General features: G+C 40.5%; 1 protein-coding gene across 3 annotated transcripts; it reads left to right on the plus strand.

Annotated features, from left to right (window-relative positions):
• Nucleotides 1-2635: 2635 nt before the first annotated feature.
• Nucleotides 2636-27897, plus strand: LOC106598722 (protein phosphatase 1A). Of its 3 annotated transcripts, none has more exons than XM_014189782.2 (6): nucleotides 2636-2999; nucleotides 3998-4843; nucleotides 5040-5157; nucleotides 5296-5407; nucleotides 5715-5772; nucleotides 27282-27897. In XM_014189782.2, the coding sequence occupies exons 2-6, from the start codon at nucleotides 4013-4015 to the stop codon at nucleotides 27309-27311; spliced, it is 1149 nt and encodes a 382-aa protein (XP_014045257.1). In that variant the 5' UTR covers nucleotides 2636-2999; nucleotides 3998-4012; the 3' UTR covers nucleotides 27312-27897. The 3 variants fall into 3 exon arrangements, with proteins under 3 accessions (XP_014045257.1, XP_014045222.1, XP_014045247.1); XM_014189747.2 differs by lacking the exon at nucleotides 27282-27897 and adding an exon at nucleotides 10521-11155 and having other exon boundaries at nucleotides 2637-2999; XM_014189772.2 differs by lacking the exons at nucleotides 2636-2999; nucleotides 27282-27897 and adding exons at nucleotides 3214-3421; nucleotides 10521-11155.

Raw genomic sequence — 27897 nt, forward strand, 5'->3', positions numbered from 1 at the left:
TTCCTTTGCATTCAATGCTGCGGCTGCAACAATGTCATACTCGTTCGGACCAGACAGTATCAAATAGATGGCCTACACGCAGAGAGACAGAGGGGCACTGTTTCGCTCGCCCGGGTGCTTTCTCCTGTCAGATACTTTTAGCCTCTTGCGAATTGAAGGAACATTTTACAAACACAGAGAGATGAAAGATAAATTATTTAATGTTATTATTTTGGGGGGACATGTTTTGGGGAAGCCTGGCTTCCCTTAGCGTCTATGAATACAGGCCACTGCTTACAGTGTATCTATATTGAAAAACTCATCATACAATGATACCAGTGGCAACTGCCTGAAGTTCTTGATCATTAAGGGACTGGTGTTGATACCTGGCTTGGTCCCTAACAAAGTTGCCCATACTAAGGTAAAGTCAGTGTCTGCAAATATGAAGTGCACAAACTGTACAAGAAAGTGAAGTCATGCAACAATCCATATTCTTCTGGCTGGTGTGAAAATGTTATGAAAGACAGTCACAACACAAGAACGATGGTCATCTGCAGCCCTTGTGACCACTGAGCTTTAGAGAGGAAGAGGTGAAGAGAGAGACCCAACTCGGTGGAAAATCTGTCTCCCTCCAGCAGTTGGAATTTTTTTGTTTTTATAATGGAGGTAATAAAACGTTTTGATAACTGTATAAATCTCTCTTGGACAATGTGACTTATCAATATTTGCCTGTATTTAACCCCAACAAATTAAATGCTAATTAGCTACTAATGTGGCTATCATAAACAACTACAAAAATGCCATGATGATCTGGAGGAGGCTGCCATATTGAGGCAAAGGTAAGAAACTCTGGATTAACTATCTAATGTTGGCTAAATTGGCTAAAACATTTTTATATGTACCTGTTAACAAAGGTGGCAGCTGGAGATGACATGCAGGGGTTTGTAGTCTTGCATGATGTCTACTTTGATGCTAATTAGTATTTTTGAATCTGAGACTAAATATTGCCTAATATATTGATAAGTCACCTTGTCCAAGAGATTTAAATGGTTATCAAAAGGTCATGCTAGGATAAGCCTACACGAAATACAGCCCTTTAAGTTTTCTAAAATCCTCTATGGGGAAAAACTATTGGAACCAATTAACTGTTTGATCACTTGGTTTTATGTGTATTATGACACCTCCACTGTGGGGCTCTATGCTTAGGTTGTTAGGAGTGTACTGATATAAGTAGGACGTTGCATCCCCACAACTTTGAGATTAAATTTTTTTTTTATATCAGAGTTGTTTCGAGATGGCTATACATATTCAAGGTATGAGGCTAGTAACATAGCATATTTTTCCTTTGAATACAGGCGGTTGACCCCAACAACCCTCATTGAATATTTAAAAACGGATTACAATAATGAGATGTATAAGGCGGGAGCTAGACAGCCCGCGGAGAGACATGTATCTTCTTGTTAGTTGTGTCGTGCATAAGAACACGACACAACTGGTGTGGCATATTGGCCATATACCACACCCTCTCGGGCATTATTGCGTAAATAACGCATGGTATATTTGCACCATAGAATTTAATGGCTATCGTTCCATTTTACATGTTTTCTTTGAGCTGTTTTTGAATGCAAAATTTGAATTGAAAACAGCATTGGTATTGTTGAATTCAATTTTCATATTAGCAAGCTAGGACAGATGGTTTGGTTAGCTGTTTGGTTAACACGGCAACTACTGTAGCTATCTAGAAAACTTGCTGGCTACTTCAGTGGATGTTGAACACATTTCGAGTGGCTAATGTGTTAAATTATAGCCATGGTATAAAAGGGTTAACTCGGGGCTCTATGATTTCTATGGAAAATAACGCAACTCCGTGGACGGTCAGTTCCACTCTGTTGGCGCGTTATTCAAAACAATTGGGAACTGTGAACTCAAATCTCCGAGTTCCGACTTCAGTGCCTTCAAAACCACTGAGAACTCGACTGGGAAAAATCGATTTGAACGGTCATCCAACTCGGGAAATCGGCCCTCTTCTGGAGTTCCGACCTGACGTCATGATTCGACCTTTTATTTTTCCGAGTTCCCAGTTGCTTTGAATGCGGCAGCAGCCCTCCTTGATTAGACAGTCTGCCGTGCCGCTTTGTTAACGACTCCCATTTTTAGGGCGGAGAGAAAAGTATATTATCAGTATATTCATAATATGTGGCTTTAGCAGAAAATAATTTATCTCAATAACCCGGAAGCGACTATTAGAAATACAAAACACTTCTGGTTACAGTTTACTCTTATAGAAAAAGATTATCTCGATTTTTTTATTTTTTTTCAGTATGAATAGACACGATTAATGCTGATATTTGGCGCACTGTGCCACTTTAATAGAGACGGAGAGTGATACAAATTGTGACTGAAATAAATGCATACTGAGAGCATTTTGAATCGCCACAGCCCACAGATATTTCCATACGAAATGTATTGGCTTTATGTTAATATGCGTGCTCGCCTTTACAATGTTGAATCCATAGAATTAGGAATTAAAATACTAATAATAGCAGTAATGTATGTAACTAGTAATTTAATAGGATCTATATGGTTGAATCAATGTATGGGCTTTTGTGTTGATTACCAACTGCCTCATAGGGATGATGTAATGCTTTCAAGCACGCAACCTGCAACATCCGGGTATTTTCTGAGTCCAGCGTTTGGTTTAGCTAGTTTGCAGGCTGTGTCAAATTCAAGTGAATAGGCTGGGGCTTGACACTAATTTGGCCATAACAGCTCCGGCCTAAAACTTCAAAGGAGGGACATTTTAATGATACTTTACGTCGCCAAATGATAAAGTAATGCATCCCTGGTTTAGTCAGAACAGGGAGTTCCGCACTTTCACAAATTGATGCACTGTGAGGTGATTGCTAGCTAGCTAACGTTACCCGCAAACTCCCTCCATCTCGTCGGTGTTTCTGTTTCGGTCACAGCACCTCTGCTCTGTTGCTGTCTTTACAACTTCAAAACAGGTCTTGCGGATTTTGGTAAGTCACAGTGGTTTGTGCCGGTAAGAAATCTCTCTCTGATTATCTACCAGGCTAGTCTGTTAGCATTACTGATTAGCTATACACAGCGGGTGTTTCGCGACGAGGATAGGCCGTGGGTCAGTGTAACTAAGGCCTGCCAAAGCTATGGAGCCAAGGCCCACAACGACGCAGCTGTTTGTTTATTTTGGATTTCATATTATTGCGACGGGAGGATTTAAGCTAACTAGCGAGCTACCACAGCCAGCCAGCTAGTTAACGTTGTTGAAAAAAATGTTGTTCGTAATTTTGTGATCATCAAAAATGTGACTTGTTATGTAAATTTAAGTAGCCCTGGCTCTGTCATTGACTTAGTTGGACGATGTCTACAGTAACTACCTAGTTGGGATAGGAGGCTATTTGACGTAACTAGCATGAGTTAGGTAAGATTACCTACTAAGTTACTTCATTGATGGCTTACATCACTAAAACGCAAAACGAAATAGCTAACTACACTGTATTCTAGCTAGCTACAAAACAATAACACGTAGTTAGCTAACGTTGGCTTGGGCGTAAGGTAAGCGGAAAATAGCAAGCGGGAGGATCTTGTTTTGCTATTTGGGTAGTTAACGTTAACTATTTGCAGTACTGACTTTATTGTTGAACTCACACAATCAATGGCCAGCACCTACAAAATAGGTTGTTTAGCTAGCAGCTAACGTTAGTAATTCATTGATGGATATTTCTAACTAACGTTAGCTAGTGTTTAAAATATGTATCTACAGTACTCACCTATTTTTAGACTAGAGGGTGCAACTTATGAGTGCAGCCCAAGGTGCTATCAAATCTTTTTGCCATAAAAGGATTGTATCTGTGTCATCTGCTTCGAAATCATCCATATCTTAACTAATTATATTTGGCAAATATTTTGGCGTTTTAATTAGTAAACATGTAGCCGAGTTTAGCAGAATAACAAGTTAACATATTATATTATCCTTTGTTTTATTCCTGTTTTGAAGGTTTTAAGAGCTACAATGGGGGCGTTTTTGGACAAGCCAAAGATGGAGAAGCACAATGCTCATGGTGAGGGGAACAGTCTGACCTATGGCCTGAGCAGCATGCAGGGCTGGAGGGTGGAGATGGAGGATGCGCACACGGCAGTCATTGGCCTGCCTCATGGGCTCGACCCTTGGTCCTTCTTTGCTGTCTATGATGGGCATGCTGGCTCCCAGGTGGCCAAATACTGCTGTGAGCACCTGCTGGAGCACATCACCAGCAACCCAGACTTCCAGAGCGGTCTGGAGCCCAACGTAGAGAGTGTGAAGACCGGCATCCGCACAGGTTTCCTGCAGATTGACGAGCACATGCGGAACATCTCAGAGAAGAAGCACGGTGTGGACCGCAGTGGCTCAACTGCGGTGGGGGTCATGATTTCCCCAGGCCACATCTACTTCATCAACTGTGGAGACTCCCGGGGTCTTCTGAGCCGTGGAGGAGCTGTGCACTTCTTCACACAGGACCACAAGCCCAGCAACCCACTGGAGAAGGAGAGGATTCAAAACGCCGGAGGCTCTGTCATGATCCAGAGAGTGAACGGCTCTCTGGCCGTGTCCCGGGCCCTGGGAGACTTCGACTACAAGTGTGTGCATGGCAAGGGCCCCACGGAGCAGCTGGTTTCACCAGAGCCTGAGGTGTATGCCATTGAAAGGTCTGAGGTGGAAGATGAGTTTATTGTCCTAGCCTGCGATGGCATCTGGGATGTCATGGCCAATGAGGAACTGTGTGACTTTGTCAGGTCCAGGCTAGAGGTGACCGATGACCTTGAGAGAGTCTGCAATGAAATTGTTGACACTTGCTTGTACAAGGTGAGACCTGTCAATTTATTGTTCACAGAATCAGTAACAGTTAAGCATTTGCATGTACCTGGATGTTACCACAGCATTTTGTCACATGGGTAGGCGTCATAGATGCCTTTTGGATTACTTGAATATGCTAAAGAAAATGTAAATGTTTTCCTTTTTAAGTCTGTCTGTATTGCTCTCGCTTTCTCCCTTTGAACAGGGGAGTCGGGACAATATGAGCGTTGTGCTGATCTGCCTCCCAGGGGCTCCAAAGGTGACTGCCGATGCCATGAAAAGGGAAGCAGAGCTGGATAAGTACCTGGAGAGCAGAGTAGAAGGTGCAGCATCTAAATATGCCATATAGAAACCTAGATAATATAAGAGCATTGTCATGAATTTGATGTGGTTGAAGCTCACTTCACCCAGTGTGATATTGTTTTCTACTCACAGAGAATGTGGTTCTGCTATTCCCACAGAGATCATAAAGAAGCAGGGAAACGAAGGGGTTCCAGACTTGGTCCACGTGATGCGGACGTTAGCATCAGAGAGCATCCCTAACCTCCCTCCTGGGGGTGAACTGGCCAGCAAGTGAGTGAGCTCTTTTAACTGGACCTCAGCCAACTCAAAGTTGGTCGATTAAGTACTTGGGAAATAGTACCATGCTTTACAGGCTAAGGTTTAATGACTTTTCACTAAAGTGGTTTTGATAGTTTGGACTAGCGTGGAAGTTTGGGCTGTTAGTTGGGCTAATTGAATTTTGCCCTTCAATTCCAGCCTTGTATGCTCAGCATTTAGCTTTTCTGTAGAAACGGTTTTGTTTTTATTGGGCTTATATACATTGGTATTTTTATTGCTTGCTAAGCTAAACCTGCATGTTAACTTTTATGTGTCCTAGGCGAAACGTTGTTGAAGCAGTGTACAACAAACTAAACCCATACCGAAGTGACGACACAGTAAGTATCTCCTGACGACTGCTATCCACTCACAAAAGCTTGTTTATTTGAATGTATCTAGATACATATTTGTATCATAGTGTGTTTGTGCAGATCCGTTTGTATTTCAAGGGCAAAATACAATTACATTAATATTTTTGTTAGTTTTCTAACTTTCATGAACTCAATTTGTAACATTCAACATCAATAACTATATCTGTTTTTAAAGATGAATCAAGGGGAGGCAATATATGGATTTCTGTATGTTTTAGTTTATTGTAGCACTCATCTTTTGAGTATCATCCTTGTTTGTAATTCACTTTGATTTGCTCTGTAATCCACTTTACTTGTTACCATAACATCACAAAACTCATTTAGTTCTTCCCACAGTTAACAGCTGTTTCATGATGTGTATAGTTTAGTTAACTCCTGAATTAACACTGCAGCCAATATCACAGAACAGTTAACACATCTAGGCTGTGTTTACACAGGCAGCACAATTCTGATCTTTTGCCTCTAATTGGTCTTTTGACCAATCAGATCAGGTCTTTTGCCAATGATTGGGCTGCCTGTGTAAACATGGCCAATTCAAATCGTCAATTTACTTGTTAAGATAGAACGTTACATTGTTGCTGGTCCCTTCAGATAACCTGGCACAGGTTAGCCAAATGCTAACCTCACCAGCTGACAGTGAATATTTCCTGCAACAAATTCCACATCAGCCTATCAAAGATCTTAAACTTTATCCACTAATCAATGGCATTTCTTAAAATACAGTACCAGTCAAAAGTTTGGACACATCTATACATTCCTTTGTTTTTCTTTATTTTTACTATTTTATACATTGTAGAATAATAGTGAATACGTGAAAACTATGAAATAATACATATGGAATCATATAGTAACCAAAAAAGTGTTAAACAAATCAAAATCTATTTTAGATTTGAGATTCTTCAACGTAGCCACCTTTTTTGCCTTGATGGCAACTTTGAGACGCAGAGTCGGGAACCATCCACAACGGATGATTCTAAGAAGTGGCAAAGTGTGGCTCCGGCAGCTCTACACCCCTGTATAGCAGTAGTCTCAGTCTGCAAGAGGGACTCCAATAAGCTCCTCATTAAATATATTTGTAATCTTCATTTACAAGGTTTTGGCTACACCCTTCGCAAAACACACTAGCACAATAAATGTAATTATACATTTCCCAAAGGAAAAAACAATGTCACCTGGGATTTGAACTTACCCCCCCAAAAAACTGTCTCGCAATACTGTGAGCTATATGTCCAATTGAACTTTTGTGCATGTTTTAGTAACTTTGATTAGAAGATGGTGCCATGTGACTTCTGTTCACCTGTTAAATGTAATGTCAAATTGTAGATTTCCACCTAAATAGACATACGCAAAAGTAATTATTTATCATGAGGGTCATAAACAATACCTAGTGGCGCTTATAAAATATTAAAATCTCACCTTTCTGTTTAAAAAAATAATATATATATATATATATATATTTATATTTGCTTAGGTATATTCGTGAAGTATTCAGACCCCTTGACTTTTTCCACATTTTGTTAAGTTAGCCTTATTCTAAAATGGATTAAATAAAATTTTCCTCATCAATCTACACACTACCCCATAATGACAGTGAAAACAGGATTTGAAAATTTGTAGCTAATTCATTAAAAATGAACAAACACCTTATTTACATAAGTATTCAGACCCTTTGCTCTGAGACTCGAAATTGAGCTCGGGTGCATCCTGTTTCCATTTATCATCCTTGATGTTGCTACTACTTGATTGGAGTCCACCTGTGGTAAATTCAGTTGATTGGACATGATTTGGAAAACACACACCTGCCTATATAAGATGCCACAGTATGTCGGAGCAAAAACCAAGCCATGAGGTCGATGGAGCGCGAGACAGGATTGTGTTGAGTCACAGATCTGGGGAAGGGTACCAAAAATGTTCTGCAGCATTGAAGGACCCCGACAACACAGTGCCCTACATAATTCTTAAATGGAAGAAGTTTGGAACTACCAAGACTCTTCCTAGAGCTGGCCGTCCAGCCAAACTGAGCAATCGGGGGAGAAGGGCCTTGGTCAGGGATGTGACCAAAAACCAGATGGTCACTCTGACAGAGCTCCAGAGTTCCTCTGTGGAGATGGTTGTCCTTCTGGAAGGTTCTGCCATCTCTGCAGCACTCCACCAATCAGGCCTTTATGGCAGAGTGGCCAGACGGAAGCCACTCCCAAAAGGCATCTAAAGGACTCAGACCATGAGAAACAAGATTCTCTGGTCTGATGAAACCAAGAATGAACTCTTTGGCCTGAATGCCAAGCGTCACATCTGGAGGAAACCTGGCACCATCCCTACGGTGAAGCATGGTGGTGGCAGCATCATTCTGTGGGGATGTTTTTCAGCTGAAGGGACTGGGAGTCTAGTCAGGATTGAGGGAAAGATAAACGGAGAAAAGTACAGAGATCCTTGATTAATACCTGCTCCAGAGCACTCAGGACCTCAGACTGGGGTGAAGGTTCACCTTCCAAGAGGACACTGACCCTAAGCACACAGCCAAGACAATGCTGGAGTGGCCTCGGGACAAGTCTCTGAATGTCCTTCAGTGGCCCAGCCAGAGCCCGGACTTGAACCCGATCGAACATCTCTGGAGAGACCTGAAAATAGCTGTGCAGCGACTCTCCCCATCCAACCTGACAGAGCTTGAGAGGATCTGCAGAGAAGAATGGGAGAAACTCCTCAAATACAGGTGTGACAAGCATATAGCATCATACCCAAGAAGACTCAAGGCTGTAATCGCTGCCAAAGGTGCTTTAACAAAGTATTGAGGAAAGGGTCTGAATATTTATGTAAATGTAATATTTTGTTTATAAATTAACAAACATGTCATACCTGTTTTTGCTTTGTAATTACGAGGTGTTGTGTGTAGATTGAGGTGGGGGAAAAACAATTTAATAAATTTTAGAATAAGGCTGTAAGGTAAATGTGAGAAAAGTCAAAGGGTCTGATTATTTTCCGAATGTACTGTAAACTCAAGTGTAATGAACATATGAAACATTTTTTTCTTTTTTTCTTCTCCTATTCAACAAAAGTGGTGGAATATGATTTGAAAGGCTTGTTATGTATATTACATATCAAATGATTATTTCACCTTTAACTGTAAAATAATTATCGTTCTCAGTGACAATACAAAATTGGTACCATTTCATATTAATGACAGCATTTTCTGCCCTGTGTCTTCTGAGCAACGCGCAGAATCCATTCAGATGTCTGCTGACTTGTACAACTTGAGCTGTAAGCACGGGTGATTTAATCTTGTTTCAATTCTACGGAATTATTTTTACATCCATCCATCTGACATCACAGCGAGATTAGACTGCATTTGCTGCAATCGCTAGTCTCCCATTTCATATGCGTTATTTCAGACGGGAGTTCGATCCTTTGTCTGGATAAGCCAGAAAATGTGATGTCGCCCTTTGTGCAAATTAGGTATCAGATTTTATATACTGCATCTCGGATGAGAGCGTAGAACGGCATGCGAAGAGGGACAACCAGAGCTGTTACGTAGTGCACAGCAATTGATGTTGCACCATTCACAGAGCGCTCTCTAAACAAAAATGTTGGTCGGAACCGGTCTAGAACCGCTCAGTCCCCTAAATGGGGGACTTAACTTTTAGGACGCTCTCAAGAAAAAGTGACGTCAACATTTTGTAATTGACTGATACAGAATTTGTTACAGGAAATAATCACGTCCAGCTGGTTGTGTTAGCATAGGGGTAAGTATGCCAGGTTATCTGATGGGGAAAAGCTAACAAGTAGTGTTCTGTCACGTGCAACCTCAACAATTTTAATTAGCTGATGCGGATTTTGGGACGGAGAAACAATTTTCATTTTAAACTGTTTCTGTTTCAAGTATCACCCTCCCAGTGTTTGAAGGCCAAATATGCTTTCTGATCTATGCGGGCAGGATTGTAGTAGCAGTGACAGCTGGCAGAGCAATCTTAGACCCCTTTTTTTTTTAGGCTGCTATTATTTGATATCAATCTTGTGTACTTTCTCCCTAAAGTTCCATCAATGGGGGATAATATTCAAGTTTCTTCAAATGGGAGGATTTTACATAGTTTAATAACAAGCAATATATGAATTGAAGCAATCATTCATAACAACCATTCATAAAGCATTCGTTCATATACAAACATTCTCATGATTATGTGAATGAGATGTTGTGCTTTATTCTGACATGGCTTTCTAGGCAGGAAACAGGAATTTTTATCACAGAAAATATAAGGGTGCTATTCAAACAAACCAGGAATAAAATGCTGTTCCTAATCTGTGAAAATACATTTTCTGGATTAGGAATAGCATCATTTGGGTTTGTTTGATCAGCCTAAAATTACCTTGTAACAGTATCACTATCAAATGGCATATGACAAATAAAATCCGCTTATTTTACAGTCCAGAACTGGGAAAAAATGTAATTGGTTAAAGTGAAGACTTCAAGATATTGCTGTTAATACCAGGGATCTCAATCTCAATTGCCGGAAAGCTCTGCTCACTTATCCGTACTCTTTCTTGAACAGTTTCTTGGACTTTATTTACATTTATTCCTGTCCAAGTTCGTAACTAGTGTAGGACAAAATGAACCTCTTGGGTGGAAAGATCAGCCCTCTTGCACGTCTCCAGGAGTTGAAATCGAGACCCCTTGGATGTAGACCCAGTGTCTGAAGGGTTTTTCCTTCCTTCCCTCCTTCAAGGACTCAGCGTCCACAGACGACATGTGGTAACACAACCCCTACCACTAACACAGCACAGAGTTTACAACCCGCTACCCTCTCAAGACCCACAGCAGCTCCGTTCAGCAGTCTGTCTCCCCACCACTCTGAGCGTTACATTTTTAAGAAGGGAATATGATGGGAGGACGAGGAGGAGATGCAAACACACCTCTACACCCTGGATAGTGCAGCACCAATCCGCTCTGAAGTTCAGGATTCCCTCCATTTTGTCTCACCTTTTATTCCCCCCCTAACCTTACCCATAACTAGCTAGTCCAGCAGGTTCTTAAAAAAAAAAATCAGCTGAAACAATGTATTTTTTTGCTGTAATTAGTTTGATTCACATTTCCTTGTGTGTTTTGTATATTTCTGTTTTTGTGAAGTGCAATTGTCGTGTACAAACAGCCTGTATTTAATGCAGCTTGAGTTCAAGTAAAACAATGAAAGTGAGAAAGAGAACCTTTTATGCACTATCTGCCTTTTTCCTGCTTTTCTGGAGTTCCAACAAATGTCTATTCAGTGAATATTACTGTTTGTCCTCCAGGTGATATTATCCTCCTGCTCTTGTTCTTTTTTTAGTTTAAGTCTTTGCTCATTAAAGAAACGGGTAAATTGTATAGGTTCACAGCACAGTAAGCTCTCTAAATCTAACCATATAAATCCTAATATTTACATGTTCAATTTTAATTTTCATATACTTTTCTTTATACGCTGTAGTAACTATGGTAAAGTGTTACACAGTCCTTCATTGTGTTCCTGTCTTTTGGAGAGAGAGGATCTTGTCGCTCTCCTGTAAACACAACAAAGCAGTTCCAAGATGCAAGTGAAGATTATCCCTCCTGACACCTTTTAACACTTGCTGTGTTGGATTCCGTGTATGTGTGTGTGCGTGCGTATACTGGCAAGCGTGCCTGGGTGCTTGTGTGTATGTGTAGAGGTAGATCTATCTGCAGCACTGTAGCTACTAGCTAATGTTTGCTATGGTGGTGCTGATGGCAGAACCACATGGGCTGGAGATTTAGACTCCATGACTCCTACATACCTCTTCTGCACCTCATCAGTCTTTCATATCAGCACAATACAATCTCTCACTACCCCTCACTCAGATAACACTTTATTTGACAGTGGAAGGATTAAGTTGACAAATTGCTATTTGAACTTCAAAACGACATCTGCCACAGCCACTTTGTAATGGTCAGTGAAGTCCGTGACACAATTAACCTGTCTAATGACATACATTGATTTAAAAAACCTTGACTAGTTGACACATTTTCATCTGTCATGAGTGTTAGATTATTTACTTTGAATAAACCACATGAAGTTGGTGCCACCTTAATTGGGGAGGATGGGCTCATGGTACTGGCTGGAGTGGAAAAGTATCAAACGCATGTGTTTGATGCCATTCCATTTACTTCGTTCCAGACATTATTATGAGCCGTCCTCCCATCTGCAGCCTCCACTGGAATAAACATAATATGTGACAGATGCCCAGCATGACAGGTACCACGTGGTCTAGGATAGCATAGGTCAGCTTTATGACAGCCCATGCCAAGTGAAGTTTTCTTAGATTCAGAGAGGAGTTCAAATCACAACATGTATTTGATTTTACAAGTGTTTAAGTGCTGATTATTAGAAACCCTAGTTACCACCACCAGTCTAAGTGAACATTCAATCTTCTGTTTCCAATTTCCAAGTGGTGTTTTTTCTAAAGAAGCAATCTCCAGTTGTTCCATCCATTTTTGGACTTGTAAATGAATGGTATGTTCACATTTGTTTCTTGAAGAATATAACTTATAAATGCCTCGAGCTTAGTTAGGTCAACTGCCGTACCCCATCAGAACCCAAAATATACGCTTGTTTTACTCAAATTCTTGTAAATCAAGTAAATGTGATCAAACACTAGCCTAAAAATATGGATAAAACTATCATTTTGATATCATGGATGGTCAGTCTTTGCATGCATAGCTCTATGAATTTGATTGGTTACATTTCTCCAGCCTCAACCCTTAGCTTTTTACAGAAACAGGGGTGTTATAGTTTCAACTGCTGATTGCTGCTTTAAATGTTGCTATATTGAACTATACAACCAAGAACAAATCCACTAAATGCATTGAGCTCTCCTAGAGCACCTTGTATTTACTGTGTGGTTTGGGGTGCTCTTAGTGTAGAGACCTCAGCCACTGCACCAGGAGCTAGAGCACGGTATGCTGCTAAAGTGTATGATTGATTTGCAGTTAATTTTTCCCTTTTAAGAAAAAAGTGTATAGTATGTATTTCGTGCAGAGATGGTTTTATTTAAATGTATTTTCTTCCATCGTTTAAAATGCATTGTTGCATATGAGTGTATATACATTCAGGAGCCAGTTTATTAGGTACATCCATCTAGAACCGGGTCGGATCCCGCTTTGCCTCCAGAACAGCCTGAATTATTCAGGGCATTCTACACGGTGTCGGAAACATTCCACGGGGATGTTGGTTCATGCTGACGCGATGGCATCGTGCAGTTGCTGCAGATTAGACGGTGGTACATTCATTCTGCGAACAGCCCATTCCATCTCATCCCAAAGATGTTCTATTGGGTTGAGGTCTGGGGACTACTCAGGCCACTCAAGTAAACTGAACTCTCTGTCATGTTCCAGGCGATGTGTTTCCACTCCTCTATTGTCCAGTGTTGGTGATCGCGTGCCCATTGCAGACACTTCTTCTTGTTTTTAGCTGATAGGAGTGGAACCCGGTGTGGTCATCTGCTGCAATAGCCCATCCGTGACATGGATCGACGAGTTGTGCGTTCCGAGATGCTGTTCTGCATACCACTGTTGTACTGCACCGTTATTTGTCTGTTTGTGGCCCGCCTGGTAGCTTGCATGATTCTTGCCATTCTCATTCGACCTCTCTCAACGAGCTGTTTTCACCCACAGGACTGCCACTGATTGCATGTTTTATTGTTCGTCGCACCATTCTCGGTAAACCCTAGACACTGTCGTGCGTGAAAAGCCCAGGAGGGCGGCTGTTTCTGAAATACTGGATCCGGCGCGCCTGGCACTGACCATCATACCACGCTCAAAGTCTCTTTGGACACTCGTTTTGCCCATTCTTACGTCCAACCAAACCGTAATTGAAGGCCTGTCTGCCTGCTTTATATAGCAAACCATGGCCACATGACTCACTGTCTGTAGGAGCGATCCATTTCCGTGAACGTGTGGTGTACCTAATAAACTGTCCACAGTTTTATTTGGTTAGATAAGTGGTGAGCAAGATGCTCTTGTTTTGTTTGTGGATGTTTAATCAATTAGAATGGAGCACTGTAGGTTAAGGTGCCCTTCTAATCCCCGTGGGCTCTGCTCAGGGTTGGGACACCATCCGGTTTGTCTGACACACAGGGTAACATACTGAATTTGAAATTCTCTCTCTTTAACCAACTGACAATCTAATGATGTAGGCTAACTTCAGGCAACAAACTACCACGTTGTCTCCTGAATTTGACCCCTATATATCGTCCAACATTTTGGGGTCACTTAGAAATGTCCTTGTTTTTGAAAGAAAAGCAAAAAAAGTTGTCCATTTTAAAATAACATCAAATTGATCAGAAATACAGTGTGGACATGACTATTGTAGCTGGAGACGGCTGATTTAAAAAAATATATATATATCTACATAGGCGTACAGAGGCCCATTATCAGAAACCCTCACTTCTGTGTTCCAATGGCACGTTGTGTTGGCTAATCCAAGTTTATCATTTTAAAAGGCTAATTGGTCATTAGAAAACCCTTTTGCAATTATGTTAACACAGCTGAAAACTGTTGTCTTGATTTAAAGAAGCAATAAATATGGCGTTCTTTAGACTAGTTGAGTATCGGGAGCATCAGCATTTGTGGGTTCAATTACAGACTCAAAATGGCCAAAAACAAAGCACCTTCTTCTGAAACTCATCAGTCTATTCTTGTTATGAGAAATGAAGGCTATTCAATGCGAGAAATTGCCAAGAAACTGAAGATCTCGTACAATGCTGTGTACTACTCCCTTCATAGAACAGCACAAACTGGCTCTAACCAGAATAGAAAGAGGAATGGGAGGCCCCGGTGCACAACTGAGCAAGAGGACAAGTACAATAGTGTCTTGTTTGAGAAACAGACACCTTACAAGTCCTCAACTGGCAGCTTCATTAAATAGTACCCGCAAAACACCAGTCTCAACGTCAACAGTGAAGAGGCTGTTCTTCTAGGCAGAGTTGCAAAGAAAAAGCCATATCTCAGACTGGCCAATAAAAATTAAAGATTAAGATGGGCAAAAGAATACAGACACTGGACAGAGGAACTCTGCCAAGAAGGCCAGCATCCCGGAGTCGCCTCTTCACTGTTGACGTTGAGACTCAGTTGTGCACTGGGGCCTCCCACTCATGATGATGCTGATGCTCCAGATACTCATCTAGTCTAAAGAAGGCCAGTTGTATTGCTTCTTTAAATCAGGACAACAGTTTTCAGCTGTGCTAACATAATTTCAAAAGGGTTTTCTAATGCTCAATTAGCCTTTTAAAATTATAAACTTGGATTAGCTAACACAACATGCCATTGGAACACAGGAGTGATGGTTGCTGATAATGGGCCTATGTAGATAATCCATTAAAAAATCAGCCATTTCCAGCTACAATAGTCATTTACAACATCAACAATGTCTACACTGTATTTCTGATCAATTTGATGTTATTTTAATGACTAAAAAAGTGTTTTTCTTTCAAAAACAAGGACATTTCTAAGTGACCCCAAACTTTTGAACGGTAGTGTGTATGTGTGTATATAAAATATATTATATTACACACACACACACACACACACACAGTTTAGAGATGGTTTGATATGCCACCCTTTTGTTACTGTGTTTTATGCGTACCTGCAGTTGTTTAGAAAGTAAACCATTTAAAGTATGTCTCAGATTAACGCTTAAATATGTTTGTCCATGAATGAGGGACTTGGACCCAGGTTATTTTTTGTTGTGAACTTGATATACGGACAGTTGATGTACCCTTAAACTGCTGAAATGTCAATCACACAAACACTTATTGTTCAATTGTATACTTAAGTCAAACAATGCCTTCATAATTATTACACAGCATTTGCGATCTTAGAAAAACATTAAGTGACTGAATGAATCAGGTACCCAAGTCACTTTTTAAAAATGAGAAAGAAATGTGGTTGGATTGGTAAACGTTAAAAAAAAAAAAAAAAGAATAACAATTTTTTTTAAATCCCCACTGTGGTTTTGTGGAAGGGAACCAAGTTTTAGGAGCACAGAGCCGTCAGCTGTAACACACAAGCCCTAGCTGTTTTAGCGCCTGCATAGGCGTTTGGATCTTCCCCTGAGTGCAAACATTCATTGTCCTTATACTCAAGTATTTTCTCCAGAAATACTGCAGTATGTATATAATGTTCAAGTACCTAAATGAAGTCCAAGGAGAATCTTAACCTGTTTTAAACTTGCAGGTTACTCATTTTACTGTCAATGTTTTTATAAGGCTAGACTGGAAATAAATACATTTTATTTCAGAAATGCGTTACTTTTATCTTTAGGTTAGCCGTGTATTTTTCAGTCATCTGTACAGCTTGACACTGATTTTGTGCTGCGGCGCTTTTGTTTTGAAAGAGTTTTGGATAGTAGGTTAGTGTTCTGTTGTTGACACACCAGTTTGAATGCGGACTACTTGCATATATACTGTAGGACTTGCATAGTGACTAAGGCGTTAGAGATGGGGCCTTACATGAACATGTCATGTAATTATGTGAGCCTCATAAGGAACGTATGTACAGTGCCTTCAAAGTATCCATACCCTTTGACTTATTCCACATTGTTGTTACAGCCTGACTATAAAATGTAAAAAATTGTTTTTTTCCCTCACCCATCTACTACACACAATGACAAAATGAAAATATTTTCCAAATTTATTGAAAATTAAATCCAGATATAATTTACCTAAGTATTCACACCCACGGGTCAATACTTTTTAGAAGTACCTTTGGTGGCGATTACAGCTTTAAGTCGTCTTGGGTACGTCAGTATCAGCTTTGCACATCTAGATTTTGTGATTTCCCCCCATTCTTCCCTGCAGATTTTCTCAAGCTCTTAAATTACATGGAGAGCGGTGGTGAACAGATATCTTCAAGCCTTTCCACAGATTTAATTGGATTCAAGTCTGGGCTTTGGCTGGGACACTCAAGGACTTGCACATTCTTGTTCTGAAGCCATTCCAGCATTGCTTTGGCTTTATGCTTGAGGTCATTGTCCTTTTGGAAGGTAAATCTTTGCCTCAGTCTAAGGTCATTTGCACTCTGAAGCAGGTTCTCATCAAGGATTTGGCTCCATTCATTGTTCCCTCTATCCTTACCAGTCTCCCAGTCCCTGCCGCTGATGGTAGGGATGGTGTTAGATTGGTGATGAGCTGTGCCTGGTTTTCTCCAGACATAGCGCTTTGCATTCAGGCCAAAGAATTACATTTTTGTCTCAGACCATAATCTTTTGCCTTATGCTTTGTCTTTCACGTGCCTTTTTGCAAGCTCCAGGTGTGCTGTCATATGCCTTTTTCTCAAGAGTGGCTTCCGTCTGGCCACTCTCCCATAAAGCCCAGATTGAAGTGCTGTAGAGACCGTTGTCCTTCTGGCAGGTTCTCCCATCTCACCCAAGGAGTTCTGTCAGTGGTTATTGGGTACTTAGTCACCTCCCTGATTTAAGGTCCTTCTTGCCCAGTTGTTCAGATTGGTCAGACGGCCAGCTCCAGGCAGAGCCTGGGTAGCTCCATTTTTTTTTTATAAATTTTTTTCCAAAGTTCGAAACCACTGTGCTCTTGGAAACTTTCAGGACTCTAGAAATTGTTTTATACCCTTCCCCAGGTATATTCCTCGCCACAATTCTATCTTGGCGATCTATGGACAGTTCCTTAAACTTCATGGTATAGTTTCTGCTCTGACATGCACTGTCAACTGTGGGACCTTTTATATAGACAGGTGTATGTCTTTCTAAATCATGTCCAAACAATTGAATTGGCCACAGGTGGACTCCAAGTTGTAGTGACATCTCAAGGACGATCAAAGGAAATTGGATGCACCTGAGCTCAATTTGGAGTGTCTTAGCAAAAGGGTGTGAATATTATATAAATTAGATTTCTGTATTTCATTGTGCTAAAATCTCAAAGTATGTTTTCACTGTAATTATGGGGTTGTGTGTGTGTGTGTGTGTGTGTGTGTGTGTGTGTGTGTGTGTGTGTGTGTGTGTGTGTGTGTGTGCTGGCAAAGGAAAAAAATGTATTCAATCCATTTTGAATTCAGGCTGTAACGCAACAAAATGTGGAATACGTCAAGGTGTATGAATACTTTTCTGAAGGCACTTTTTGCGAAATTCAGAGGCCATATCCTGATCTTACATCCATACACCATGCTTGAACCTTTATGTAAATCTTTCTTTGCCTCCCATTGAAATAGGATATGGCTTTAAAAGAATGCTCAATTAGGGTGTATTTTTTTTGTTTTTCAATATTTGACTTTTGATCAATAATTGACCCGTCTGGTACCATAAAAGACTGACCTAATTGTTCAAAAGCGTAGCACTTACTGAGCATCCAATGTATTCTTTTTCTTATATACCATAAAACTACAGTACCTCATAAGTTGATAGAAAACTATTTGTCTAGTATTGGTTGTTGTTCTAGACCCCCTCTGTAGTTTTGCTTTGAAAACAGCCATCAGATGTTCTGATGGCTGTTCTGACTGTCAGAATCTGTGGAATGTCAGACTGAGTTGTCATGGAGTCGGGCAAACCCATTGTTAATGTATTTGACTGAAATGTGCAAATTTGAAATATTGATATCTATAATGTATCCACTGCAAATGCTAGTTTATTTTATTAACTAGTAAAATCATTGACCTTATACGAAAAAGAATGGCCTCAAACCCTTGCTTGTGTAATTTCACCAACTTGTTTCGCTTTTGTGATTCAACTAGTTCAGAGATCTAGAATTGTAACAATGTTCAGGGTTCTAGAAATGTAAGATGTGTGAGAGGTATTTGGTGTAATTAATGACAATGGTTAAATATGCACTGATCGTCTTTCTTATCAGCTTTTTCACAAAAAAATTTGTTCTAGAAAAAACTATAAAGCTATTTACAGGTTGTCCCTTTGCTCCCCTGGAACTAGTTCTGTATAGTTCAGAGGTATACCTGGCTGGAGTAAAATAGATTTGAATGCTCGCTCCCATATTGTCCATATTAATGTACCTCAGTTGTGACGTTACTGTGTGACCCTTAGCAGTGGTGGGTTGTGTCCCCTTAAACAGGGGACCTGAACCCCATGTTGCTGACCTTTTCAGCTCACTAATAAGCTCACCGATTTGCCTTACCCAATCTAACCCTATCACTTAAGTACTTGTTTATTGGAACACTTCAAGGAGAGATGTAGACATTACTTTCTTGTAACTGAGAAATAAATCAAATCAAGTGTTTCCAAGTTAGGGTGCTTCTCTTCAAAGTGGCATACTATGTTGGTAGTCACATGGTACACATTTTCAACCATTTCTGGTTTGTATACATGTATTTTTTCTTCATGTTACCTTGTTGATTCTTGAAAGCTTATTTAATTGCTCACTCCTGCAGATGATGTAATACTTTAAGCAAATGCAAGTGTATAACAATTGGGTAACCTTGTAAGCATTAGAAATGTGCGTACATACATTCATGTCTGCTATATTTATGAATACATTCAAGAATGGCTTTAGACTGCTGTAGATAATAAGTATTGTCTATGTTAATTCAACTGCTTCTCAGAGGTCTCTGTGATTGACTTTGCAAAGTTCAATAACTGTATATTTTGTATTATGTCCCATCTCCAAAGGAAAGACCGAAAATAAAATGTTAAAAAGCTTTGTTCCCTGAACTAAATTGTACTACTTGTGTTGAGTCGATTGAACAAATTGCATTCCTTGCTTGTGAATTAGTGTTTTTTCTCCTCTTTCCCTGAATTTCCTCGCCGCCTTTCCGTCCTTATTTCTTTCATTTTTTTTTTTGCCTTTGAAGTTTGAAATAAAATGTATAGTTTGCAGAATGTATCACTAAATAAATGGGTTGTTACCTTGCATAGCTCTTCTCATTTCCTGTCTTGATCTGTTCAATTCATTGTCACATTTAAATAATTATATAGAAATTAACTCAATGTCAGATTCCTTCATAAAAGACCAATGTTTTCATTAACACAGTATACTGAAAGACCCACCAACACACTAAGTACTGATTCATGTTTTGCCGATACAAAAAGTGCACCCCCCCGTCCGTCCGTCCGTTTGGAATAAAGGTGGTCTCTAAAACTGGGGTACTTTAATACTATTTTAGAAGGTCCGGTTACACACACTTCCTAGGTGGCAAAGGTCTCCGGATGAATAATGTTTATCGGTGTAGTAAGAAACCCCTACCTCGCAACCAATTCAACCCCCAAACTGTCCACACCCCTCTTGTTGGCAGAGAGAGAAATTAGCAGTTTTATGTCATATTTCCTTTAATTCTACACATTATGCCAGGGCGCTAAAGAAACATTTTGCAATTAAAAAGCACATTTCATTGCAATTCCACACATTTTCCATGTCTTATGTGTTCATATGATACCAGAAGTTCAATCCCAAACTGAATTTTAAAATAAATTAATTTGTATTTAAGTCGACCCGCAGTCTGTATTGACCACCGGATCCGGCCTGCTGTCCGCCTGTTGAGTATGGCTGCTCTAAAAGATACATTGTAATTGATCCTAGCCAACAGATCTGACCTTTTTAGCAGTGAATCCTCTTTTGGACTGTGCTGTTGTATGCAGCAGTATAACATTATCCAGTCATGCATGGACAACAGAGGAGTGGAGTCAATGCCAAATGGGTGTAATTGTAGCATTGACAGCTTTGTGGGGTGTTTTACCCTGAGGTGGCGGATTGTGTAGTACAGTAGACTGGTGATGACTTGTAGGGTTTATTTCTGCTTTTATTCAGTGCTACAAATTCACATGTACAGTTGAAGTCGGAAGTTTACATACACTTAGGTTGGAGTCATTAAAACTCGTTTTTCAACCACTCCACACATTTCTTGTTAACAAACTATAGTTTTGGGAAGTCGGTTAGGACATCTACTTTGTGCATGACACAAGTAATTTCTCCAACAATTGTTTACAGACAGATTATTTCATTTATAATTCACTGTATCACAATTCCAGTGGGTCAAAGGTTTGCATACACTAAGTTGACTGTGACTTTAAACAGCTTGGAAAATTTCAGAAAATGATGTCATGGCTTTAGAAGGTTCGGATAGGCTAATTGACATACGTTGAGTCAATTGGAGGTGTACCTGTGGATGTATTTCAAGGCTTACCTTCCAACTCAGTGCCACTTTGCTTGACATCATGGGAAAATCAAAAGAAGTCAGCCAAGACCTCAGAAATAAAATTGTAGACCTCCACAAGTCTGGTTCATCCTTGGGAGCAATTTCCAAATGCCTGAAAGTATCATGTTCGTCTGTTCAAACAATAGTACGCAAGTACAAACACCATGGGACCACGCAGCCATCATACCACTCAGGAAGGAGACGCGTTCTGTCTTCTAGAGATGAATGTACTTTGGTGCGAAAAGTACAAATCAATCCCAGAACAACAGCAAACGACCTTGTGAAGATGCTGGAGGAAATTGGTACAAAAGTATCTATATCCACAGTAAAATGAGTCCTATATCGACATAACCTGAAAGGCCGCTCAGCAAGGAAGAAGCCACTGCTCCAAAACCGCTATAAAAAAGCCAGACTACGGTTTGCAACTGCACATGGGGACAAAGATTGTGCTTTTTGTAGAAATGTCCTCTGGTCTGATGAAACAGAAAAAGAACTCTTTGTCCATAATGACCATAGTTATGTTAGGAGGAAAAGGGGGGAGGCTTGCAAGCCGAAGAACACCATACCAACCGTGAAGCACGGGGGTGGCAGCATCATGTTGTGGGGGTGCTTTGCTGCAGGAGGGACTGGTGCACTTCACAAAATAGATGGCATCATGAGGAAGGGAAATTATGTGGATATATTGAAGCAGCATCTCAAGACATCAGTCAGGAAGTTAAAGCTTGGTCGCAAATGGGTCTTCCAAATGGACAATGACCCCAAGCATACTTCCAAAGTTGTGGTAAAATGACTTAAGGACAATAAAGTCAAGGTATTGGAGTGGCCATCACAAAGCCCTGACCCCAATCACATAGAAAATGTGTGGGCAGAACTGAAAAAGCGTGTGCGAGCAAGGAGGCCTACAAACCTGACTCAGTTACACCAGCTCTGTCAGGAGGAACGGGCCAAAATTCACCCAACTTTTTGTGGGAAGCTTGTGGAAATCTACCCAAAACGTTTGACCCAAGTTAAACAATTTAAAGGCAATGCTATCAAATACGAACTGAGTGTATGTAAACTTCTGACCCACTGGGAATGTGATGAAAGAAATAAAAGCTGAAATAAATCATTCTCTCTACTATTATTCTGACATTTCACATTCTTAAAATAAAGTAGTGATCCTAACTGACCTAAGACAGGGAATTTTTACTAGGATTAAATGTCAGGACTTGTGAAAAACTGAGTTTAAATGTATTTGGCTAAGGTCTATGTAAACTTCCGACTTCAACTGTATGTATGTATTCACATACACTGTGGTGTTCATACCCCTTGACCTATTCCACATTTTTGTTGTTGCAGCCTGAAATCAAAAATGATGAAGTAAAAAAAAAATCTCACCCATCTACACACAATACCACATAATCACAGTGAAAATGTTTTTAGAAATTGTTGTAAATGTATTGAAAATGAAGTACAGAAATATCTAGTTTACATAAGTATTCACACCACTGAGTCATTACATGTTAGAATTTCCTTTGGCAGCAATTACAGTTGTGAATCTTTCTTCAAGCTCTGTCAGTTTGGTTGTTGATCATTGCTAGACAGCCATTTTCATGTTTTGCCATAGATTTTCTAGCTGATTTAAGTTACAACTTTAAGTAGGCAACTCAGGAACATTCAATTTCATCTTGGTAAGCAACTCCAGTGTATATTTGGCCTTGTGTTTTAGGTCATTGTCTTGCTGAAAGGTGAATTTGTCTCCCAGTGTCTGTTGGAAAGCAGACTGAACCAGGTTTTTCTCTAGGATTTTGCCTGTGCTTGTGTATCTCTGTTCAGGTTCTTTTTATTCTACAAAAAACTCCCTTGTCCTTGCCGATGACAATCATGCTCATAGCATGATGTATCCTACACCATGTTTGAAAATATAAAGCGTTGTACTCTGCAATGTGTTGTGTTGAATTTGCCCCAAACATAACGCTTTGTATTCAGGACATACAGTTAAATTCTTTGCCACATTTTTTGCAGTATTACTTTAGTGTGTTGTTGCAAGCAAGATGCATGTTTTGGAATATTTTATTCTGTACGGACTTTCTTCTTTTCACTCCGTCATTTAGGTGAGTATTGGGGAGTAACTACAATGTTGTTGATCCATCCTCAGTTTTCTCTTATCACAGCCATTAAAATCTGTAATTGTTTTAAAGTCACCATTGGTCTCATGATGAAATCCCTGAGCGGTTTCCTTCCTTTCCGGCAACTGAGTTAGGAAGGACGCCTGTATCTTTGCAGTGACTGGGTGTATTGATACACCATCCGAAGTGTAATTAATAATGGCACCTTGCTCAAAGGTATATTCAATCTGTTTTTTGTTGTTGTTTTTTTTACCCATCTACCAATAAGCACCCTTCTTTGCTAGGCATTGGAAAATCTCCCTAGTCTTTGTGGTTGACTGTGTTTGCAATTCACTGCTCGACTGAGGGACCTTACAGATAATTGTATGTGTGGGGTACAGAGATGAGGCAGTCATTCAAAAATCATGTTAAACACTATTATTGCACACAGAGTGAGTCCATGCAAGTTATTATGTGACTTGTTAAGCACATTTTTACTCCTGAACTTTTTTTAGACTTACCATGACAAAGGGGTTGAATACTTATTGACTCAAGACATTTCAGCTTCTCATTTTAAATTAATTTGTAAAAATATAGAAAAACGTAATTCAACTTTGACAGTATGGGGTATTGTGTGCAGGCCAGTGACACAAAATCTCAATTTAATCAATTTTAAATTCAGGCTTCAACACAACAACGTGGAAAAAGTCAAGGGGTGTGAATCATTTGGGAAGGCATTGTAGCTCAAATTAGGTTGAGAAGGTAGGGTGCAATATCCCTCTCTTTTACACAACAATGAACACATTTCATATTATACACCGATAATACACATGAACATTGATTCCCATGCCTGTATGTATGTCTGCATTTGTCCCATAACCCGAGTGTGGTTGCACATGTGGGCTCTAGCTTAGCGTGGAATCATTAGCCCTGCCATGGATATTGCTTGTCTCTGACTGCCTGTCTGCATCCATGGCGTAGTTGCAGCTCAGGGGATGGTCCAGGGACATCTACGGCGACTGAGATTAGGAACCGTGGGAGGGATTACTTGAAATGTCAACATAATGTCATGAGCCGTGTTAAAAGGTCAAACGTTCAAACGGTGCTCAGTGCCAAGCCGTTGACAGATCAGGTATAATTTGGATTGTTATGATCTGCTGAATGGTCTGGTTGGGGGACGGGAAGCAGAGCAATGATCTTTTATCCCTGATTTAGTCAATAACTCAAATGTTATTTGTCACATGCGCTGAATACAACAGGTGTAGACCTTACAGTGAAATGCTTACTTAGAAGCCCTTAACCAACAATGCAGTGTTAAGAAAAATACCTAAAAAATAAGAAATCAAAGTAACATAATTGAAGAGCAGCAGTCAAATAACAGTAGCGTGGCTATATACAGGGGTACCGGTACAGAGTCAATGTGGAGGCTTTATACAGGGGGTACCGGTACAGAGTCAATGTGGAGGCTGTATACAGGGGGTACCGGTACAGAGTCAATGTGGAGGCTGTATACAGGGGGTACCGGTACAGAGTCAATGTGGAGGCTGTATACAGGGGGTACCGGTACAGAGTCAATGTTTTCAGAAGAATAGAGTAAGTGTATCCGATTCAAAGTAACATAATACTGTAAATGAATGAATAGTTTATTCCAAGGATTTTTTGTGACGCTATTTGTCTGTTTCTTTAACAATCATCTGTAAATGGCACTGTAGTTATCCGTTTATAGACAGTCGTCGTATGTGCATCTCCGTTTCTGGAAATAAAATTGGATAAAGGTATTTTTATTCAGTCCCCTCCTCCTTTTCCTGCATCTCCTCTTCCTATTCAGATCTGTGAATGTGACTGGAGGAATGAGCAAAGTCACAGTTACTGGTAGATCTGCATGGAGCCAGCTAGCCAGAGGGCGGCAGTGTTATTAACTGTGTCAATTAGAGTTGTGTGGAAACACATTCTCACTGACAAAACAGTAGTGGACAGTGAGCAGACAATCCACTAAAGTTATTGATCAGTGTTTTCAGAGTGGTGTCTGAATTATTTGGTTGACACAGTTCTCAAAGACCATGTCAAGTACTTATATCCATATTTTAGCTTTTGCTTAAATTCCAGATGACACCATAACTCACCATTGGGTGAATATATCAATGTTCCATTTCCTGTAGTTATTTTCTATTTGCATTTTGAGATGTGTGTAATGTGGCTGACTCATTAGGTCTGCGGCCAGCTGCGTCTCATACTGATTTACGCTGCCCTGATATTTCTCCACATCAAAAGGTGTCCGCATCAGCGACGGCCATCATCAAATGGAGCTGGCCTGTCATCCGCCTGGCGTTGTTTAGTGCATGTCATGCTCTGTTTCTCATGGCAGAAACCCATTTGAGCCTTACTAATGCAGACACAGCAGAAAGAGGCGGGGGCGGCGGGGCTCAATGCATACTCTGCATTTGGTTTTTATAAACTGAGGTCACTGATTCCTGTAGTTGTTAGTTAGTTTTCTCTTGGTAGCCCAGTAAAAAAGTCCTGAAACTGAATGCCATCCCTTTAGAGGATAGGCGTTTCTCCTGGATGGTATATAGAGTGTTCATGAGCCTTAGCTCATTGATAATGATTGAAGTGGCCATACAGTAGCTCCTAGAAATGCAAGTTCAAAGCCAACAACACCTAATGGAAATATTGTGGTGAATCAACATTCAAACTTTTTGTGGACTTGCATCGCCTTTTTCGCTTGTTTGCTTCTATCCCTGTCTCTCTCATCTTGCTCTCTCTCACTCTTGTTCTGTCTACCTCACCGTCTCCTCTATCCGTGAGTGTACTTGTTGCCCGAGGTCAGTTTGTAACAGAGAGCCAAGCTTTTCTTTCTTGGTCACAGCAATTCAATGATGGGAGGGTACAAACAAGCGTATCAGGCAGGGATGACATCTAGCTGTTCTTTCCCCTCCTCCTCTCGCCCTTTCCCCCTCTCACAGACACACTGTATCTCTCTCACATACTCACACTCTCTCTCCCTCCCTCCCTCTTTTTCTATCACACTCTCTCTCACACACATGCATTGTGGGAGTTTGTGTCCCCCTTTTGAGGTGGGTTACACAACCCCCTGCCCTGGGAATCCCAGCCCAGCTCATTATCCTGCACCCCTGAGACGCGGATCACTGTGAATTAGGACACCAAACGAGACGGCCTCATTAAGGGCTCACGGATGCACTCATTAGCATCAGCACCTTTCCTCGTTAGGCCCTGTATCAGCATTCTCTCTCTCTTTCTCCCACCAAATCGTGTGCTGTCATTCCTCCACACTGACTGGAAGGTTTAGGATTAATGTCAGATATGGCCCACAGGTCACTACTGTTGTTTTTGTCCAGTTATGGGACTGATTGATTTATGTCAGCTTGAAACTTTGATATGTGACCCCCAGCCGCCCTCCCTCCCTTCATCCTACAAATATCACTGCAGGGAAATAAATCCATTGTTAGCATCCCCCTTGTTTTGATATAGCATGACAGTCGAGTTGCGTCGGAGATTCATTATGTGATGGGGCATGGAAACCATCTTCTTGTCACCTCTCCTGTGTTCATTCAAAGTTCACAGCTTTTTTCTGTACAAAGCCTGGTCCTTAATTCCAACTTCATGCTTGCCTATTGTATCAAATGTATTATTTTGACTTTTACTTGATGTAAATTGCACCATTCAACCATCTGCTTATTACAACTTTAATAATATGCGATCACATTCTGCTTCCCTTCGACTGGAAACTGACCTTGCGTGTTCAGCATAATTTCAAGCTCTACCTGCTGATCTGTTCATTCCTTTCTCTCCCCAAGATCAAGTATACTATTTGTTCTTATTTAAATGTGTTGATGAATACATGGCTGTCTCCTTTTTCTCTGTAGCTGACTACTGAAGCACCTGCTCTAACTAAGCATGGTCCGTGTCTGTCTGTCAGCTTGTGCTTTCTGCTTTGTGGACTGTGCTGGAGTGAGGTGGAAGTGTTTATCTCCCTCTCTTTGAATTTTTTAATTGCCTCTGCCTCTGGCCTTCAGTCAGTGGTTGTTTTCTTTCTCGGAATGCAATGCGGAAGTCAGTTTTTTCCTTTGTACCTCTAAGAAGGTAGTGAGTCACTTTTCTGTCCCTCTGCATACAGACAGTTCTCAGCTTTTTGCATTTCTTGTTAGCATGTAGTCAGTAATGTTTGGTATCCATGACCCTGCATGCTGTTAGTTACTCTATTTCTCCATCCTTCACCTACATCCTCCCCTTTTCCTCCCCAGGACATCCTCTTCTTCCGGGGTTTCAGCTAAAACAGGAACTAAACCGATGATCTCCACCCACCTTTCCCCCTGAGTGTTTGCTGTTGTCTATTGTCAGATCTTGAAGTGTTTGAACTATTATTTTCTCACACATATTTTATGAATTTGAATACACCGGCCCCCTTCCTCCCAAAGAGTCTGAGAATAGTCTGAGAATCTATCAGTGATTATCTGCACCCTCTTTGCCAAAACGGAATATTTTTCCACACACCTCATCTGTCTGAGTCGATCACATAACATCATTCCAACCAAAGGTGCGGATCTGAGAGATAAACCGGTACCTCAAAGATGTGAAATCTCTTCCTATGACCACACAGTCTATGGGCTAGCACTTACTAGTCTAAATGGTTCTCTCTTTATGATGTACTGTATTTTGACAAGAGTGCTTTGAAAGTATATTTCATTTTGTTTGGGTAAAGGACATCAATGTAGAAAGAGATGAGGAAGAGGGCTTCCTCAGCCTTGGAACCACACACATAACACACTCAGTGATTTTCTGTTTGATGTTTAGTGCCCAACACCTTGTCAAGAGCGACATGAATAAAGACTCGTGAGCAGATGACGCTCTTTCTCGAAA

Source organism: Salmo salar, chromosome ssa01 (genome assembly GCF_905237065.1).
Source record: "Salmo salar chromosome ssa01, Ssal_v3.1, whole genome shotgun sequence".
Classification (NCBI taxonomy): Eukaryota; Metazoa; Chordata; class Actinopteri; order Salmoniformes; family Salmonidae; genus Salmo; species Salmo salar.

What these genes read in the sequence shown, in the direction of transcription:
- LOC106598722 (XM_014189782.2), top strand. Translation starts at nt 4,013, where the DNA reads ATGGGGGCGTTTTTGGACAAGCCAAAGATGGAGAAGCACAATGCTCAT. An exon ending in CCTGGAGAGCAGAGTAGAAG is followed by an intron (nt 5,158 to 5,295) that starts GTGCAGCATCTA and finishes CTATTCCCACAG; the next exon opens with AGATCATAAAGAAGCAGGGA. An exon ending in GGGGGTGAACTGGCCAGCAA is followed by an intron (nt 5,408 to 5,714) that starts GTGAGTGAGCTC and finishes TATGTGTCCTAG; the next exon opens with GCGAAACGTTGTTGAAGCAG.